Source organism: Anguilla anguilla, chromosome 2 (genome assembly GCF_013347855.1).
Source record: "Anguilla anguilla isolate fAngAng1 chromosome 2, fAngAng1.pri, whole genome shotgun sequence".
Classification (NCBI taxonomy): Eukaryota; Metazoa; Chordata; class Actinopteri; order Anguilliformes; family Anguillidae; genus Anguilla; species Anguilla anguilla.
Window position 1 is genome coordinate 40,743,193 of NC_049202.1, and position 19,375 is coordinate 40,762,567.

The following is a 19,375-nucleotide window of genomic DNA, read 5'->3' on the forward strand; positions in this document are numbered from 1 at the left end:
ATCAAGGTAAACGAATGATGAAAGAAGGTAAACGTATTGAACATATTATCATTCAGTTTTGTTCCAACCAATATCACGCCCCCATATTTTTAACAAACTGCAAATTTTTCTTAATTATGTGCTTTTCATGTTTAGAGGGATTATTTACCCTCTTAAACTGTGTTATATCAGAAATAGCTTTGCATGCCACAAAGAATGAAATTCCCATGTTGATAATGTGCTACACTGTGCTTAGTGTGCTATATTGAAAACAATTATATAAAATGTTTTGAAATGTTTTTATCAAATAAAAAACAGAGGTAAATCAATAGCCTCCTAATTAGGTTGTGGAACACGTGTTTCTTTCTTATTTTTTTCCCTTATTCTTATTAACACAGTGCAGGTTTGACTCATTATAATTTGCATTGTCTTTGAATTCATTATGATCCAGATGGGTAGTTTTAGTGACCAGGTTTCCACACTTTCACTGATTAGGAGCCTACTGATTCACCTCAGTCTTTCATTTGAAGTTTTGCCTCTTTTATGCTATTGTTTGCAATATACCACAATAGGCACAATATTAACATGGGAATTTTATTCTTTATGGAATGCATACCTGTATTTATTTCTGACATAAGGTGGATTAAGAGGGTAAAGAAACCCTTTAAATATGAAAAGCACCTTATTAAGAAAATGTTACAGCTTGCTAAAATTCTGGGATTGCGACTGTGGGTGGAACACAAGCCAGCATACACAGGGGGGCCCCAGGGCTGATATGGTGAACCCCTGTTTTAGATCATCTCAACAAAAACACATTTTCAATGTACAGAAATGCATGTCTATGACTTTGCGTGTCTGTGACTTCCTGATCAGACGTAGGTTTCTATGAGGTTCCCCGAGTCGGTGCTGGTTCAAAGGGGATCCCCCCAGTTTAAGAGCGGTTCAGACAGCTGTAGCTGATTGTTTGCTCGTAGGTAACTAACTAACACACACGGGTGATGAGTGGAAAGGGCTTACAGCTAGCTGGTTAACTGTGAGAGCACGTATTATCATATTATTCCAACATATTTGTTGGTACAGAAAAAAAGTGAAAGAACTGAAAAAATAGAACAAGAAAAAAAAATTCTATTTAACTAGGTACAGGGTGTTATCAATATTTTGCCTATTTTAAAATATGGTTGCAAATATGCTTGAATGGCTGTCTACTGCACACACCCAGTCCATAATAGGTGCTCTCAGTCTAGTGAACTTTTAGCTAAAACTATAGTTGTGACTGGCTAGCTAGCTATTGCTCAATTTATACATAGCCCCCCAACGCCCACCCCCATTTCAAGACACTATAATGTTTGGAACAAATAGCTTTACAGATGTTTCTGATAAGTCCGGTGTGTTCAATTTCTTCCTTAGTGCAGGTATAAGAGAGCTTTCTGTATCTTGATTCTAGGCCTTTGATTGTTTCTGGAGTCTGTAACTGCTGTTTGTCGATATGAGGACCAGAGTTGTGCCAGTGAAAGTCAAAGAAGCCATTATGAGGCTGAGAAATATGTCCAAAAAACCAGGTTACCTTAGGCTTACCAAAGTCAACAGTTTGGAACATCATGAAGAAAGAGAGCACTGGTGAGCTCAGTAATCGCAAAAAGAGCTTGATAGGCTAAGGAAGAACTCTACAGTTTAAGACTGAAAAATTCCCACCATAATAAAGAAAACTCTCAATCACCTCTCTTCTTCATTCTGCTGCCTCTATCAGCAGTTAGATCATAAGTGAAGACACTTGAGCCATTACATGTAGGAGCCATACATGCCCAAGCGGTAACACCTCCTTTGGATCTTAGTTCCTTTTGGCCTCCACACTCTGCTCTTGCCATCACTCTGACACCAGTGAATCTTGTTCTCATCTGTCCACAAGACAAAAAAAATTCAGAATTTCGAATACTTTACACTTGCTCTGCACATTATTGTGGCAACACCTGTCAGGGAGCACAGAACTTTTTTGTTGTTATTGCTAATTGTGTTAAAAATCAGAAGGAGCAATGCAAATCTAATGACATTTTTGTGTGGATAAAGGATGTCACAGGATGCCACTGTTCTTTCCCAGATGAAACTGTTCCCTTCTATCATGGGATACTCTGACATCTACCGCCCAGAGCAGAAGCTTCACAATCGCACGGTTCGCACCAGCTCTGCCCCGACTGGTCCTAGGCCCCATCCACTGCCACTGCTCCTGCCTTTGCTGTATGTGGGCTGTACATGGATGGGGGACAAGTAAGGAGGGATATGGAGAGATAAAGGGAGGTTACATAATGAATGGTTAAATTTGGGACAAAAAGCTGTGGGTAAACTTGAAGGTTTTGGTAACTACTGCAAATAAATAATGGTGAGGTCTAGGAGTCATAAAGCACAGAGCTAATGGAAGTGGTCAGAGAAAGAGAGAAACCAATTGAGATACATAACAAAGTGCAATGGGATGTAGAACCAAGAAATATAATTAAAGAGATGCAGGAAAAGGGCAGGGAAAAGATTCTAAAATAATTATATACACACACATTTCATTTTATAGAATCAAAGAGTTCTGTTTAAATTCAGGTTGTATTAAATGAGTGGATGACCAAAGCATTCTTTTTCTTGATCCAAGGGTGGCATCCTTATGAGGAGGCACCAACTGTGGGGGAAGGGGGGCAAATGAAGGTAAAATGTAGAAATTGAATGCTGTGTTCATGATAGTCGGCCAGATCTCTCCCTCACAGTCTGCAGTCACTGCCTACCCATGAAATAACACGTCACATGATTCATCACAACTTTGCTTGGAAATAAATTCATGTCACTTCAGAATAACAACATTACTCATAATTACTCGTATTGCTTTAGTCATGCTTTACTAATGTACAGCTTCATATCTGCAGAAAGAGGAGGAATGTTAGATGTTCACTGGAAATGTAATTTATGTCATGTAAGATTATGTTTTCAGCCCTCCTTTAACTACTCTGTGTTAAATATATAACCTGAAACAAGTAATTCATAGTCAAATACATCAGAATATATCTCATACATAATAAAAAATATATCATGTAATATACTGTATGTCCTTGTGCGCGTATTTCTGGCATATTCAACAATAAATATCAACAATATTTTATCATTTGTATAAAGTATATTTCTTTTAAAAGGAGCAAGGCATTCTGGAAAAACAGGTAAATGGTAATAGTAAGAAGAATATTGTCTGATAATAATATGATACTAAGCTTGATGCAGAATGTGCAGATATCACAGGTGTATAGACAACAGGTGGGCTACTTGCTTTCAACATCATATGGAGCAATGGTTTGGACCAGTCTGATGATCTTTAGCCCACATGTATTTTATCATTCACACCTGTACTAAAAACACAATTTTGAAAATGTACAGAATCCTGTGCATATGGGTTGGCCTGGGCTTATCATGCAAAATTGATTCCTATGGTCATTCAAGTGTTGACTGTCTGCCTATAGCCACTGCTATGAGCAGTCCTCCAATCCAATGACTGTGACTGGTGAGTTTAAAATCTTAAGCATCGTTTTTATACGTTCATCTGGTTACCATTAAAATCCATAACCAAAGTATGTCAATACAAATTAAAACTTCTTCAAGCCAAAGGACGTGAGAAGTCCTTCATCCCAGAATGAATAAATAGGCCTATATTTAAAATGTACAGACACAAAACGGCAAATGTGTTTTATGTGGCTATATCCCAGAGATGAAGTATATGTCTTTCACAGCAGTGTCCCAGTGTGATTAAATGTTTTTTTTTTCTTACTGTATAATGTTAGTGGGAAAAGTAGTAGGCAGAAACCTGGCTGATAGTTATGATTCTAGAGCAGTTGACAGGTCACTTTTGGCAAGTGTTGATACCTGTTACCTGTTAAGTCAGGAATTGGGTAATAGATTTGTCTGTCAATCTGCATAGGACACCTGCAGTAATGCTAGAGGGCAATTTGTCCCAATAGGGTTTTTAAAAATGTGAATAGTATTCACAGCATAGGCCTACTACTGAGCACACCGCAATGAGGACATACAGGTGCAATGTAAACACACAGTACATTATACAAAAAAAGCGCAGTCTGCTTACATATAAACACAGTCCAAGTGTTTATATGTATGCTGAACTTTGGCTGGGTACACTTATATCTTCAGAAGTCAAGGTCAATGACAGTCCTCTTCAACCCATTTCATACCATTTCTTTCTGGTATTTTTCCACTTCCATAGTTGGTTGACTTCATTGAGGAAGAGAGCTACTGCATTTCTTCTGTGAAATTCCAGATGCTGGTTGACTATATGATGACACTACATATTGTTTACCTGATACAAGTCACATGTTGGGGCCCAACCCTGTATTATCTAACTTCACATGGAGTGGAACCCCCATGATGCAACACAGCAAGAAAGTGGGTGAAGTACACTTTATGTAATAATCTGATTGTGTGCTTCGTAAAGGGAAAAGATCACAGTAAAGAAGAGAAGGGGAAAAAAGTGCATCTGTCATGATGGCCTTAAGTTATCTCAATCTAGCACTTGCTCTGTCACTCTGAAGGAGTCCTGTGACTTCATTCCTCACCTCAATCTATGTTCAGAAATCAGCATTTCATGACAGCCTGAATGCTTGAACTAATGCACTTGTTGTACGTCGCTCTGGATAAGAGCGTCTGCTAAATGCCTGTAATGTAATGTAATGTGATGCATGAGAGCTGATAAGAGCTGCAGAGATCTCTGAGGCAGACTCATGATCACAGATCACATGTAGAGTGCTATGCATCATAATTAATATGAGCCACATGCTTCAAGCAGGTTCTTCTAGATGTATATTGTAATACTTCACTGTGGGTGAGCATTAGTTGGTATGCAGACGTTAGCTGTACCAGTACACTATTAAATCATTCTGCAAATAAACTGTTAAATGTCTGGCAGCAGAGTTGCAAATAGACTGCCATGAAATAAAATAATATTTGTGCCCTAAATTGCCCTAAACAGTTCTATGTTCTTTTTCATTTTTGAATGATGCTGACTTTCTGCCCTATCAAGTGACATTCTCCTTAGATTTTGTCTCTGTTTTATCTGTCAAATAAGGAGAACCATAATAAATCAACTGTGACAGCAGAATTTTTTTTTAACCACCTAATAAAAGGTGGAGGATAGGTAGTACCTTTTATGGTACTTTTGTGTGCTGAACCAGGCACATGTATTAAGTGGAGTGGAATTAATTGCATTATTACAGGCTATTACAATCAATTTTGTGAATAATATTAATATTAACTTACGATTGCCACAGCTCCAGTTCCGGAACACTGAATGCCCTGTTTTTGTTTTCTCCCGTCTCCTTTACATTCCCTGTGATTCATGTCTCATGCCTGCTGCTCATTTGTTGTAATTAGATCATTGATTTCTCACATTCCGCATGTCTGCTCATTTACAGTGATTATCAGCATGTGTCAATATTTGTGTATTTAAATTCCTGGCTTTGTTCAGTTCATTGCTTGGTCTTTGTGCTTTCCTGCAAGTTCTGCTAGCTGCTAGTCCCCATGCATAGTTTTATTGGCATTGTACTTCCTGTGTCCTCGTTGCTGTCCTTGTAATAGTTTTTACTGCTGAAAGACTTCAGTAAAGACTTATTATTTAAGACTTATTATTTCACTTACCTCTGAATCCCTTTGTGATCTCTGCGCCTGGGTCTTAATCCTGTCTGTGAGCCTGTGGTAACAAGAACTGATACATTGTTACAACAAACACAGCCTAGCTCAAATGCACAGCTTAAATCTAAGACCTTTTAGATTCTCAACCCAGAATGTCATTTAAAAGGAAAGGAATTATCTATGATTACTTGATACAGCCATCTATCCAATCACAAGGAACAACGGTCACAAATCTGAAAACAATGCCATAAATTATACCCTTTTACTTTTTAATTGATACTTTTAATCAACAAGGACAAACACAACCCTTTAACCAAAATGGAGTAGACACACATGCACACGCACGCTCACACTCAAAAACATGACCATAACCTAAACAGTGACAAAAAAGGAAGGGGAAAAGAGGAAGGCAAACCTGTTAAATTCATAGCACCATGACACTGTACAATTACACAGGTAAACCTTGCTGATCAGATAAGAAACAAAGCTCATGGTCACAGACCAGCTGTTCAAAGTGGTGGGTCCTGCCTTTGCAGCCTTGTTGTCAGCCCCTCAAAAACCAAAGATTTTACCCTTTTACATCCATAAGCCATTCAGCATGTTATTAAATGTTAACTTATAATTTAGCTTCACAATGAGTGACCATTAGGTCTCTGAAGGGACTCATTCTATCCATTTGGACAAAATAGTGTGAATGCTGATGAAACCCTTGGAATTGACCACTGACAGTGCTGACACAACTAAGAAAGGAAATAACAATAACACAAAATAACATTTAAGTTCTTAGCTTTTACTACAATGAGATTTCTGTATATGTTGTCAAAATTATTTTGTTAGCCTACATGTGAAGTTCAAATATATTATAGCTTATGCAAATACAAGGTAACCTGTAGATTGCCATGTCATCTTTTTAGCACCTTTCATTGGATAAATGTGAGTAAATGGTGATCAAACCTGAGATTCAACCCGCCATATGTACTGATTTTCACACATAACAGCAAGGAAATATGAATTGAGCTGCAAATACAATCACAGAGTAGCCTATTGATCTGAGGGCAGTTTGATTATTTTTATAGCCTACTACGAGATACCTTAAACATGGTTTTTTAGGGGAAAAAACGGTAAGCTAGAGTCTATTGGCCAAATTGTGAACAGAAAAAGTGAACAGAACTGAAACAAGCTTTAAATATCAAGTCCAGACAATGGAATGGTCACCCCAAGTGTTCATGGTTTGGAAGTCCTGCTATTTGGGATAGGTATGGGGTATAAAATCTTACAAATGTAACGCTTGATAAATGTAGCACGGTCAATAACTTACTTAACAGTGCGGCTACAGTAGCAATTTCAGGTCTGTACGTGTGCAATTTGTAACAGAGAAACAGCAATGCGGTAACCTTTGCGGAGAATATTTCCAAAAATTGGTTTTTGAGTAACAGTAAAATAGGTTCTGGAAGTAATTTTCGGCTATACAAATTAATTTTATTTATAATAAATAAAATCATGCTGCATTTAAAAAGTTATGTCCTTGAAAAGTAAGTATGGTTTTTTTTTTTTTCCAAGTGTATTCCAGTCGGATTGGATGCTAAGTGACCAAAAAATAAATCCCTATCTGTATAAATGTAACAGACTCTGAGTTGCTATAACAAACAATGTGCTATTCTGCAATTATATGTTTACAGAATAACATCTAAAGAGAAAGCAAGAGGGTTGGTACCCAGGGAGGTCATGGAGAGGGCTTCAGATTTGGAGATTACGGACACTAGATGGTGTTGAAAGCCATCTATATAACATAACATAAGACGAGAACAGGCCATTCAGGCCAAAACTGCTCATTTATTCCTGTCAGGGTACGTGGGGGTTAGGACCCAAACGCAGAGGGGGGAAAAAAAACTCAAAACTCCAAATGGTAGGAATAGGAAACAAGGACTTTACTTAGAAAACAGGAACAAAAGCAGGGAACAAAAAGCCTCACAGGGCAACTCTCAAAAACAAAGGAAAACTTCAAAAACACAGGAAACAAGAAAATCCAAAAGTCCAAAAGCACGTGGAAAACAGAACATGGGCAGGAACACACGGGGCAGGAACACACGGGGCAGGAACACACGGGGCAGGAACACACGGGGCAGGAACACACGGGGCAGGAACACACGGGGCAGGAACACACGGGGCAGGAACATGATCAGAGGCACACACTAACAAACAACCAAGGATCCAGCACCTGAGTCCGGGAGAAGGGAACTTAAATAGACACTGACGAGACACAGCAGGGCACAATGCACAATCAGGCCACAGAGAGGGAAGGGAAAACGAGACAACCAGAAACCAATAATTGAACAATTGAAAACAATAATACAATTAAACGGGGAGCAGGACAAAAAACAGAAGTGCCGCCATCTGGCGACCCAACAAGGGAAACACAGACAGGAACACAGAACCATGACAATTCCACCACTAAACTGTACTTAATGCTTAGTCTACCTAAAATCTAAATAGTATCTAACACTGTACATGTAGTGTCCAATTGGTGAGACCTTAGGCATTTTAAATTGTGTTTAATATTTACTTAAAAAAAATAATTTACACATCATTACAGGAATTTAGCAGATGCCCTTCTCCATAGCAACTTACACAACTTTCACATTGCATCCATTTACACAGCTGGATATATACTGAAGCAATGCAGGTTAAGTACCTTGTTCAAGGGTCAGTGTCTTACCCGTGAATTGAACCTAACGATCTTTAGGTAACAAGACCTGTTCCTTAACCATCATACTACACTGCCGCCTTCAATGCGTTTGACTTTATAAGGTAGTTCAGTGTTTCGTGTTAAATGTATTCAACTAATTTTCTTTTTGCATTGACATAGCCTCATCTTCTGGATGCTCCAAGTGATTAATGGGAAACAAATGGCCACCTGCCACAGGCATTTATAGGAAACACACACCAGGTTGGTCTTTGTGGTTAGCAATTTACTTTGCAAAAGCTAACCTGGGTGTCAAGAAACAAACAAAAGCAGCTTTCCTCGCTGATTTGGACTTTACTACTACTAATTTTTACGGTAAATTGCGAAGTTGCTTGTGCATCAATGTTTATAGTCTTTTTTTTCATTAATTAATCCCCATGCTTCATTATCTGAGGATGTGTCTAGACTGACGTTTCCTTGATTGACATGTTGTGCAGAAAAGGAAAAAAAAACCTGTGTACGCACATTATGCGGTGTTGTCATTCATTGTTATAATTATTCTGTACCTCTGTTACAATCATACCGACTAGATCGTAGGTGTGTAACATCGGACTTCTGCATGCTTCGGTTTAATTGTATCCGACTCGATTAATTTCTGAATGTACTTGAAACGACTCAATATTTTCTGAGTAGGTAACTGAGAACATGAAACTGAAAACAGTTCCATGTATGATGATTCTCTCCCACGTCATCTCATTTAAATGTAAAGTATTTTACAAAGACACACCCCAACCAATGCCCATGTCAGAAAGGAATATAGGCTGCATCCTTTGTGGGAAAAGGTAATACGCTCCGAGACACAGAGTGCAACAAGGTAAGGATTTGATGTGAGAGTTCAGGTTATTGTGTTGGTGATAATTTTAAAAAAGACTACAACGGTGTTTTATATACATACATTACTGAATACGCTGTTGCATAACACATGCGTTGGAATCAATTATGTTCTTTGGGATTTAAAGGTTTGTACGAACTGATGTAGGATACATCTGTACACCTGTAAGAAAAGGCAACTGAGGAAAGTGAGAGGTTAGACACTGTGACTAAGAAGGGATCATCAAGTATGCTGCTGATAAGAGTCTTGAGTGAACTTTTCTGAGAAAAAAAAATGAATTGGTTATTATAAATTACAAAGAAACATTTTTTTACGAAAAGCGTTTAAGCAGTAATTGAATTCAGCACAACAGTTCGTTCACACATCTTTATACCTTTAACAACACAACGATGCATGTAAGGATGGGATGCACGTTTTATTTAAATTTTTTTAATAGGCATATTTGTAATTTGTATAACCTAGGCTATCGAGTCATTTCATTTCTTGTGGCCTATTAGAAAATAATAGTACGGTATCTTTTTAGTACCAGTTTATTTGAGATGTAGGCCTACTTTCTTGAAAATTAGTGCGTCCACTTACGCCCCTATTACATGCATTTTGCGATTCACCTGCACATTGTCAGCAAAAATAGGCTACCTGTGGTTCCATATCTCTGGGAGCAATTGATAAGCGTTATTTGGGACCATAATTGACTAATGGATATAAGGACACGGTTATTGCAGTATTGTATTTTTATACAATCATTTAAGGATACAGTCTAGTATAGTTCTTCTTGGAACCAGGACTGTAAACTTGTTCTATCGCATAACAACGAATGGGATACATTATTCCAATGATCCGGATCTTCCCTTTTGTATTCTTTCACTGCAGCACAACAATGCAGCCTACTGGAATGTTTTATCGGATATTAGTGAACTACTGAATGTGTAGCAATGCGCTCTGATGAACAGACGCTAAACAGGCCTACAGAATAACTCCAGTTAAAGTTTTCGTAATTCAGCGGAATAACAGACCTACATAATTATTTGTTTTAAAGTATATGTATCGCTTTCAGATGAAGGCCCTCCTCGCAACGTTGACCATTTTCGCGGCTGCCTTGATGCCCTTTGCACACAGCGCTAATACAGAAATTCGTAAGTGTTTCAATTTTCATTTCATGAAATTGTAGCAATTTAGCGCAAACATCACTGCGCAACAAATTCCCCTATAGTTGCTAACCATTCGATAAATATTATACGGTACGAATCTACCTGGTTAAACCTTATGAAGTGTCTGCCTTGGTTTTGCTGTGTGCCAAATGAATAGTGTATAGAATGTGTATGCTTAATCTTTATTAAAATCACAACGTAATTTCATCAAGGTGAAATTGTTTTCATAAGAATCAAAACTTTCGTTATCTTTGAAGTTTTTTTATTTTAGATTTATTTTTTCATATCTGCAACGTAATAATGCAGTTAAATTGAGGAAAGTCGATTAATGGTGTGCCTTTCTTTCAGCTTGGTGCTATCATTTAAGTTCCTGCAGTAAGTTATTCTTTGCTCTTATATTTATTTTTGAAGTATAAACTCAGTCTGCTATTTTCCATATTGCTGTATAACTTTACATTTGCAGCATGAATGGCTTAACGCTAGCATGATCTGTGTTAGAGCTGACCAGGTCAATAAAAACCTTGTTTTGTCTGTTCATACAGTACATGCTTATTTACATGAAAGTGCAACTTCTTAAATAGTATTTGGACTTATTGTATGCAATAGTTTTTCTGTGTTTTTTCTTATTTGTATTCATACATAGAGATGATTTGAGCGGTACAATCAAAATGAATGCTTACTTTCAGCTGTTCGTTTGATTCTTATGCTTGGACGAATCCTGTTTGTATTAATAGAAGAACAGGAGTGATCTGATGGAACTTTCTTTCAGATGAAAGTGTTTGGGTCTCAAAGCCATATGGCTCATGCAACAGAACCCGACAGTCACCTATAAACATTGAGACGGCAAAGGTGAAGGAGAATGCCAATTTGACTGCTTTCACCTTCAATGGCTTCAGCAATAACAACACTATGACGGAGATTACAAACACTGGAGATACAGGTGAGAGGTTCCCTTACAACTTCATGCCAGCTTTAGAGGCACTGCTGCATTGATATGTTCTAAACCTCTTCTTGCGGTCCTACAGTGAAGGTGAATCTGGGTAAAGACCTTGTGTCAGTTTCTGGCGGGGGGCTATCCACCAGCTATACGGCTCTGCAGTTCCATTTGCACTGGGGCAATGGTACCAGCAACCCAGGGTCTGAGCACACTGTCAATAATAAGAGGTACCCCATGGAGGTAAGTATGTTCTGAGCGGGGAGGGTTTGAAATGAATGGCCCTTCCTAAGTGACAAATCTTGCCATTTTCATTCAGTTGTCTTCAAGATCTGTGCTGATTTTCAGGTAAAATATTACATTCGGCAGGGATTCTGTTTATGAAATATTTAGGAAAAGGTTCAATCCCATTACCAATGTAAAAATATTATTAATTAAGAGGTGATAACACCATGATGCTTGTCAAACATGTCTACTGCCAAGATTAATTTTCTCCATATGTAACTAAATATATGAAAATACTTTTATTTTATGATGAATGTAAAATTATTTAATTTGCTGTATTTGTGCATGGTTTAGTGTCAGAATATTTATGGTAAAAACTGAAATGTATTAAAGGCTTGCTATGCAGAATCTTTAAAGACATGCTGTGGTCCTGTGTTTACAATCAAAGAAGTCTCCATCTTCAATTCTGCCCACTCACCCTGCATATCTGACATCAGTCATCTAGCTGCCTAATGTAGCTAGCTGGATAGCTATAGGTAACATTACTTACAGTACAGAAAACAAGCCAACTCTGCATCGCTTTTCATCCCTTTGGCAAACTTCACCTGACGCCACTGTGGAAAAGCAATTCCAAGGTGAACTTTAGTTCTTGAACAAGCCCTTTTTGCTGCACTCAATCTGTGCTTATTCTTCTCCGCCATTGCAGCTAGCTAGCAACATACACTCTGCTGAAATCTGATCCCAAACCACAGCCACACCACCCCCTCCCCACACAGAAAAGAGCACCACACCCAGAAACATCCAGACCACATTTTAGAATAACAAATACAGATAAAGGTGCACGAATATGGTGAAAGAGCGTAAACACAGAGATTGCCACGGCATCATAGATATGCAAAAATCCTGCATAGTATGCCTTTAAATATACTTATGACGTCCTCTCATTGGGCGCAGCTTTTCAATGTGTGCTTACATGTAATCAGTCAGTACATTCTTGATCATCAAGTCTTTCCAGATAATACTGTAAAGCAAGTCACATTGTCATTCCTCTGGTAGTTCAGAAGTTACTCAGATCACCTTCGTGTGAAGGTCAGGTTTTGTGTCAGGTGTCAAACATTGACTTTCCGGGCCTACACCCATTCTCAAGCATTGATGGTCCTGATGCCTTTTATACACAGGCATAAGTAGTGACTTCATTAGATTAACACCATCTAAGACAGAGGTTAAGCCTGAGAGAGGAGCAGAACACTGATTGATTTGTCCTTTGATTTAAAATAGTGTGTGGCTCTGCCACTCAGTGTGATCTGTTTATTTAATTCAGTTGGGGAATGATAACAGTTCTTTGTACTGACACAGCTTTAAATGCTTTTTTCAACAAATCTATGTTCTCTGTCTTGCAGCTTCACATAGTGACTATTAAATCTGAATTCAACGGCAGCACCTCCCTGGCAACGAAAGACCCTGAAGGAGCCGCAGCTCTAGGATTCTTTATTGAGGTCAGAAGTTTTTGGCAAATATAATAATAAATATATTTCACAGCTATATAATATTTAATATATATATACATAATTACAGATGGGTGACAAATTGCGGGAAAAATCTGAAAAAATGAGTGGAGAAACATAAGGAATGCAAATGCTTCCATACAGGTGTACTGCATAATACAATTAAACAATTAACATCTGGTCATGCTCTGTGGCGTGTATAAAAATACTGAGCAGGCCCAGTTGACCTCGATTTTAGAGCAAGATGAGAAGAGGAAAATATCGAAATGACTTTGTAAGAGCGCTCATTATTGGGGCATGGGTGGCAGGAGCTTCAGTAACAAAGACTGCTCATCTGGCTAGTGTTTCAATAGGAACAGTGACTAAAGTGACATCTGCATTTAGGTCTATAGGAAAGACATCAGTAAATATGGTCGGGAATTGTGGTCTAAAGCCACACATTCGATGACCATGATGCTCATACGTTAGATATGCAACAAAAAAAAAAAAGCAACTCTTCCTTAGGTGACTGAGAATTCCATTGCAGGACATGATCGGACTGTGATTACAGATTATGCTGTGGGGGGCATTTTCCTGGAATCATTTTGGTCAACTTATCCCCTTAGAGGGAACAGTCACTGCAAATCAATACACAGTTATTCTGAGTGATCGCCGTTATCATGTGATGAAACATTTCTATGCTGATGGGAGTGGTCTCTTCCACTGAATGGTTTGATGAGTATGACAATGATGTGAATGTTTTTTCCATTTAAGTGCAGAGAGTATGCTTTACAACGGTGTAGGTGTTACAGCAGTGCACCTTGAAGTAAAAAAAATATATATATTTTGACGCCCCCTAATCAGGGGTTTAAGAAATCAAGGAGTAAAAAAATGATATGAATTGTATGCAATGGCCTTCACAGTCACCAGATTTCAATTCAATTGACCACCTGTGGGAGATTTTGACCGACATGTTAAGACAGCGCTATCCATCATCAAAAGACCGAAAGAGAGTATCTTTTGGAAGAATGGTGTTTCATCCCAGTAGAGGTCCAGAGACTTGTAGAATCTATGCCAAGGTACACTGAAGCTGTTCTGGCGGCTCATGGTGGCTCAACACCTTATTAAGACACTTAATGTTGGTTTTTCCTTGAATTAGACACGTATCTGTATATAATTCAATCAAGATGTAACGCTCCCCCCACTTTCCACCTGCAGCTCCAATACCAGCTCCTCCGTCATCTCCCAATACAGTCCCACTGTGTCATCACAAAACATTAATTTTACTAATTCACAAAGATTAGGTAGGAATGCAGTAAGGAAAAATAATAAGCAGGGAAGAAATAGATACAGTTTAGAAATGCATGTCTGTGTGAATAGCCATACTATATTCCATTTCTGATGTGAACTACTATAGAGAATAGCCCGCAGCTGTATATATTTAAAAATAGAGAAGAGTATAAATGTAACAGTTTTTAGATTTTGCTCATTGTCAGTACTCATTACACATTCGGTTACGTTTATAACTTAATCAAGTTGGCTACAATTTAAACTGAAGTACAAGCAGTTCGATGTTACATTCATACAACCTAGTCAGCGTAGGGGGTGCAATAATTGTAACAGTAAATGAAAACACAATATTAATTTTTTTCTGCACGTACTAATGTTAATTAACAAAACACATTTCCAATGGTAATGTGAGACCAGCCACATCCTCAGATTATGAAGCATCGGGCTTTATTTATGAAAAAAGACAATGCGCAAACATTGACGCACAAGCTGCTTCGTAACTTATCATGACACGAGTTGTGGGAACATTCCATGAGGAAAGCTGCTTTTGTTGTTTCGTACCACTCATGTAAGCTTTTACAAAAGGAACAGCCTACTATACAGACCAATCTAGTGTGCGTATTATAAATGCCTTTGACCAGGTGGTTGTTTGTCTTCCATTAGTCACTTGGACCATCCAGATGATGGTGCTGTGTCAACGACGCAGCAAGCAAATTAGCTGATCACATTTAATTTAAACACTAAACTGACTTAAAAAGTCAAAAACTTTGAGTACAATTTATTTCCTTAACAAATATTAAACTCCATTTAACGTTCCTAAGGTTTCTCCAGAAGTACATTACAGTACATGTGGATGGCTTTCCACACCAACTAGTGTCCCAAATCTCCAAATTTGAAGACCTCTCCATGACCTTCCTGGGTACCAACTCTCTTGTTTTCTGTAAACATGTAACAGAAAAAAATCACGTTAGCAACTCAGAGGCGGCATAATTGTACCAGCTGTTATATTTATACAGATGGGGACATCATGTTGTTTGCTCACCTAGCAAACAATTCCCGTCAAAATTGACTCAGAAAACCATACTAAACTTTCAAGGACAGATGACTGCTTAAAATTATGTATGGTTTGATTTATTATAAATAAAAAGAATGCCTTGTATCCAAAAATTACTTCCAGAACAAATCTTGCTCAAAAACTGTTTTTAAAAACTATTTCCCACGAAGGTTGTCAAATTGCTTTCTAATTCTAAAAACCTGTGTTTTTTTTTTTGTATGCGTTGAAGGAAATAATGTATTTGTTCATATGAATGATGAATTAGAGAACATAATTGGCTGAGTAGATATGCCACTAATGTGGTATTTGAGTTTGTGACATGTGGCATACCCAGCCCTGAACCACATTCATGATTTTGTAAATAACCTCCAGAAAACATAGACACAAGTAATGCCCTAACATGCCATATGATTTGAACTTCCCTTTCAGGAAGGAGATGGCAGTGGACAACCTGCAGTTTGGAAAACCCTGACCAAGTATCTGGCTAACATCACAAATAAGGGTAAGTGGAACTCCATCCCACGTCATCAAAACAAATATTTGATCTCAAACTATACTTCCATTTTTGATGCATTGGTCCAAGCTGTGTGAGGAAGGAGCAGGAAGATGAAACATAATGTCTTAATCGTGGTGATGTGGTTTGGCTGCTAGTCACCCAGATTTTGGCTTATCATTGGTACCCAATGTCTGGCAGTCACATCTTACGAAGGCAGAAATTATCTCTTTTGATGTTATTGAGACTCTCTGCCCCTTTTTTCGAAGCAGCTCTTTCACATGAACTCTAAAAATTCTAATTGGATACAGAGAAGCCAAAAGCATCACAGAAAGAGTGAAACATAAATATAATTGATTTGGCAATGGGTGGCCAATAATTTTGTGGCAACCCCAGTGAGAGTGTGTTGTAGATCAGCTTAAGGCATGGCAGTTGCTCGTAGGAGATATTTAAAAGTATTAGGCTATTGGCTCAATTCAAAATTATTTACAAAATACTACACAGATTTTCAAGTTAAATTATCTCAGCTGTATGCACATACTTCTGTCGTGAGGTGATATAGTGATTATGCTAAAGTAGAATTTGCTTGACCGTATCTTGGTCATTAATAAATGACTGATAATTTGAATTTACCACAAAAATACAGTTAAAAATATTTATGGTAAAATTCTTGATTCTTAGTATTGCCTTTTTGCAATAATAAATGAGAAAATAAAGTGGCTCTAAAAAGGTACATTTTTAGCCTGTTCCACTGTATTAATATACAGTATTGTCTTTGTTTACTGAACTAACCTTGATTTTACACTCGCAGGTGACCATGTAAATATCACAGAGCATATCTCACTCGATGACCTTCTGAAAGGAGTGGACCGTACAAAGTACTATCGGTACTTGGGGTCCCTAACCACACCGAATTGTGACGAGGTTGTGGTATGGACTCTATTCAAGGATCCAATCCGAGTGAGCAAAGATTTGGTAAGTTTTAACCAATGCTGTTATTGGCTGTCATAAGTAACTGGTGCTCATCAACTTGAACAAAAATTGTATTTGTAACTAATTATTTATTTGGATTAAAGGTAGTAAGGTACCAACCTGATGTCTCTGTCATTCAGTTCAAATGTATCTTTGATTCTGAATTAGTTCAATTGTGAATGTCAAATTTGAAAGTTTTTATAAAAGATGGGACTTTCTGAAATGATTCTGTGGATTCTTATATGTGATCTCTCCCGCTAGATTGATCTCTTCCCAAGCGTCTATTTCAACACTTCCACCAACTCTCCTCCAATGACCAACGTCTATCGAAACACTGTGGATATCAATAACAGAACGGTGATGACCCAGGTTACCGTTACCTCTGCTGGATCAAAACCTTACGGCACACTTGGCCTCCTCTCTTCCCTAGCCATGTTTCCTCTGCTTTACAGGAAATAGAGGGACTCAACTGTGTCAGTGCGCACACGTATACACACACACACACACACACACACACATATATACATTCACACACATGGACGCACGCACATGCACCCACGCACACACACAAAACCATTGCAGGCTTTGGGAAACATTTGAGTGTGTCCAGTTGGCTGGAACCCTGCTCTACCTGGCAAAAAAGGTGCCCTGTTCCTGCTCCAAGCTGTGGTCGACATGAGTGAAAAATGACCCAAAGTGTTTATTTTCTATATCTGTGTAATTAATATGTTTAATCATTCAATATTACATGAATTCCTCAAGTAACTTGTTTTTGATGATTACAAGTCTTATATTTTGGATAAAAACAATTATTACCCTTAGTTTACATGATCTGTGTCAAAAACGCTAAAATGACCTATTAATTTCTATAGTATTTCATGTATGTCTGAGTGTTTCTTTGCTATGTCTTTGAAAATAATTGACTTCATCATTTAATATTACAAATATTCAATAGACACGTGGGCCAGATTTACTAAGCCTTTTGTGACTATTTTCAGATGCAGATATGACATGTCGTATGCATTAGAACCATGCATCTTATGTATCAAAGAGGCGCGCAGGGCTAGAAGCGCTGTATGCATGTGATCTATGTGAGTGACTGCGAGGTGCGCTTCTCTGCATATGCATTGAATTGAGGATCATGAAAATAATGGGTGGAGATATTACGAGTGTGGCTGGTTATGTATTGCGTTAATTTTATTAAAGTTCGCACAATTAATGAGGGTCGGTTTTTGCGGGAAATTTCTCTGCCTCTAAAGAGCAGTTATAAATCAGCACGCAACTAAGGCAGAATCACAGGTGTAGTCCTCATAGATGCACTGAGAGAATCTTTACAACAAGAATCTCATTATTTCAACTTCCTGAGCACAAAATCATCAAACGGTGCAGGTTATTAATATGAATTATTATTAGCATAAAGGCAGAGTGTTTGTCATGGGAAATATTGGCTAAAGTCACAGCAGTCATGGCTAAATTGTTAAGAATCACAGAAAACTGAAAAAAGGCAGAAATAACAGTGTTTAATTAGCTGTGGCCTTAGTAAATAAGATATATAAGTAAATTTCTGGCAGACTGCAAAAGCACCAGCAGTTCCTCATCAGCCCACAATTTGTGCTGCAAGTTTTTTAATATGTAAATCTGGCCCAGTGTGCTTTAGATCATTTAAAAAAAACCTTATTTAAATGTTTCCTTTCTTGCTTTCTGAATAAAAATATTTAGTGGGAAAATTTGATCTGTTGTGATGTTGAATCAGGAACATATTTGAAGTTGACCAGTTGATCTCATAACTCTGCAAGACTTCTTTACGGTTCTGCTACATGTAAGCTTTATTTTATAAAAATACCTCAGAAAAATTTTGTAAAGTTGTGATAGACAGCTTTTATAAAATGACTTCTAAATTTCAACAACTATATAGGTTAGCTTTCCATATTTACTTTGTTTTTGTTAACTACTAGTAAGCTAGTTAGCTAGGTTATTAGTTCACTAACTAAAAATACAATAGAGTGGCATACTAGCTTGAAGATTTACACTGCTGATGTTGACAATAAAACTAAAGAGATAAAACTAAAATCTGCTGAAGAACTGTGGCAAGTTCTCCAAAATGCTTGGAACAGCCTAACAGCCGATTTTCTTATAAAACTGCCAGACAGTGTACTTAAGAGAATTGATGTAGTTTTAAAGGCGAAGGGTGGTCATACCGAACATTGATTTTATTTAGTTTTTAACTATTCAGTGCTCTTTATATTATTTTTTCGATATTTATAACCTTTCATTTCATTATTTTTGAAAGCATCTTTTTACAGGTGCCTAAGACTTTTGCACAGTACTGTATATAGCAAAAAACACTATCTACTGACTCATTTGACAGACATCCGATGAGCCTTCATATCCTAAATGATCAGGAATTATTTCCTGATCATTTACTACAATTCACTACAATTTCAGCTCCTGAGCTCTCATGCTCTTGACAGAAAGTATCCTACACCATTCAGTCTCTCCTGTCCTTTGCTGCTCCTCAGGTAGTTCTTGATTTTAATTTTAAAAATGATACATTTATTTA

The 19,375-nt window shown here is 37.7% G+C and overlaps 1 protein-coding gene across 4 annotated transcripts in view; it reads left to right on the plus strand.

Moving 5' to 3' along the window:
- Positions 1-18,542, plus strand: part of LOC118220220 (carbonic anhydrase-like) — a 46,065-nt gene extending 27,523 nt beyond the window's left edge. For 2 of the 4 annotated variants that reach the window (XM_035403967.1, XM_035403968.1), the window contains 8 exons: positions 10,270-10,348; positions 10,712-10,738; positions 11,133-11,303; positions 11,389-11,540; positions 12,923-13,018; positions 15,780-15,852; positions 16,655-16,818; positions 17,077-18,542. In XM_035403967.1, coding sequence (XP_035259858.1) covers positions 10,270-10,348; positions 10,712-10,738; positions 11,133-11,303; positions 11,389-11,540; positions 12,923-13,018; positions 15,780-15,852; positions 16,655-16,818; positions 17,077-17,274 — 960 coding nt within the window. In that variant the 3' untranslated portion in view covers positions 17,275-18,542. Of the gene's footprint in view, positions 1-2,074; positions 2,242-2,611; positions 3,113-10,269; positions 10,349-10,711; positions 10,739-11,132; positions 11,304-11,388; positions 11,541-12,922; positions 13,019-15,779; positions 15,853-16,654; positions 16,819-17,076 lie in introns of those variants that run through there. The other 2 variants (XM_035403969.1, XM_035403971.1) reach the window with 2 other exon arrangements.
- Positions 18,543-19,375: the final 833 nt, after the last annotated feature.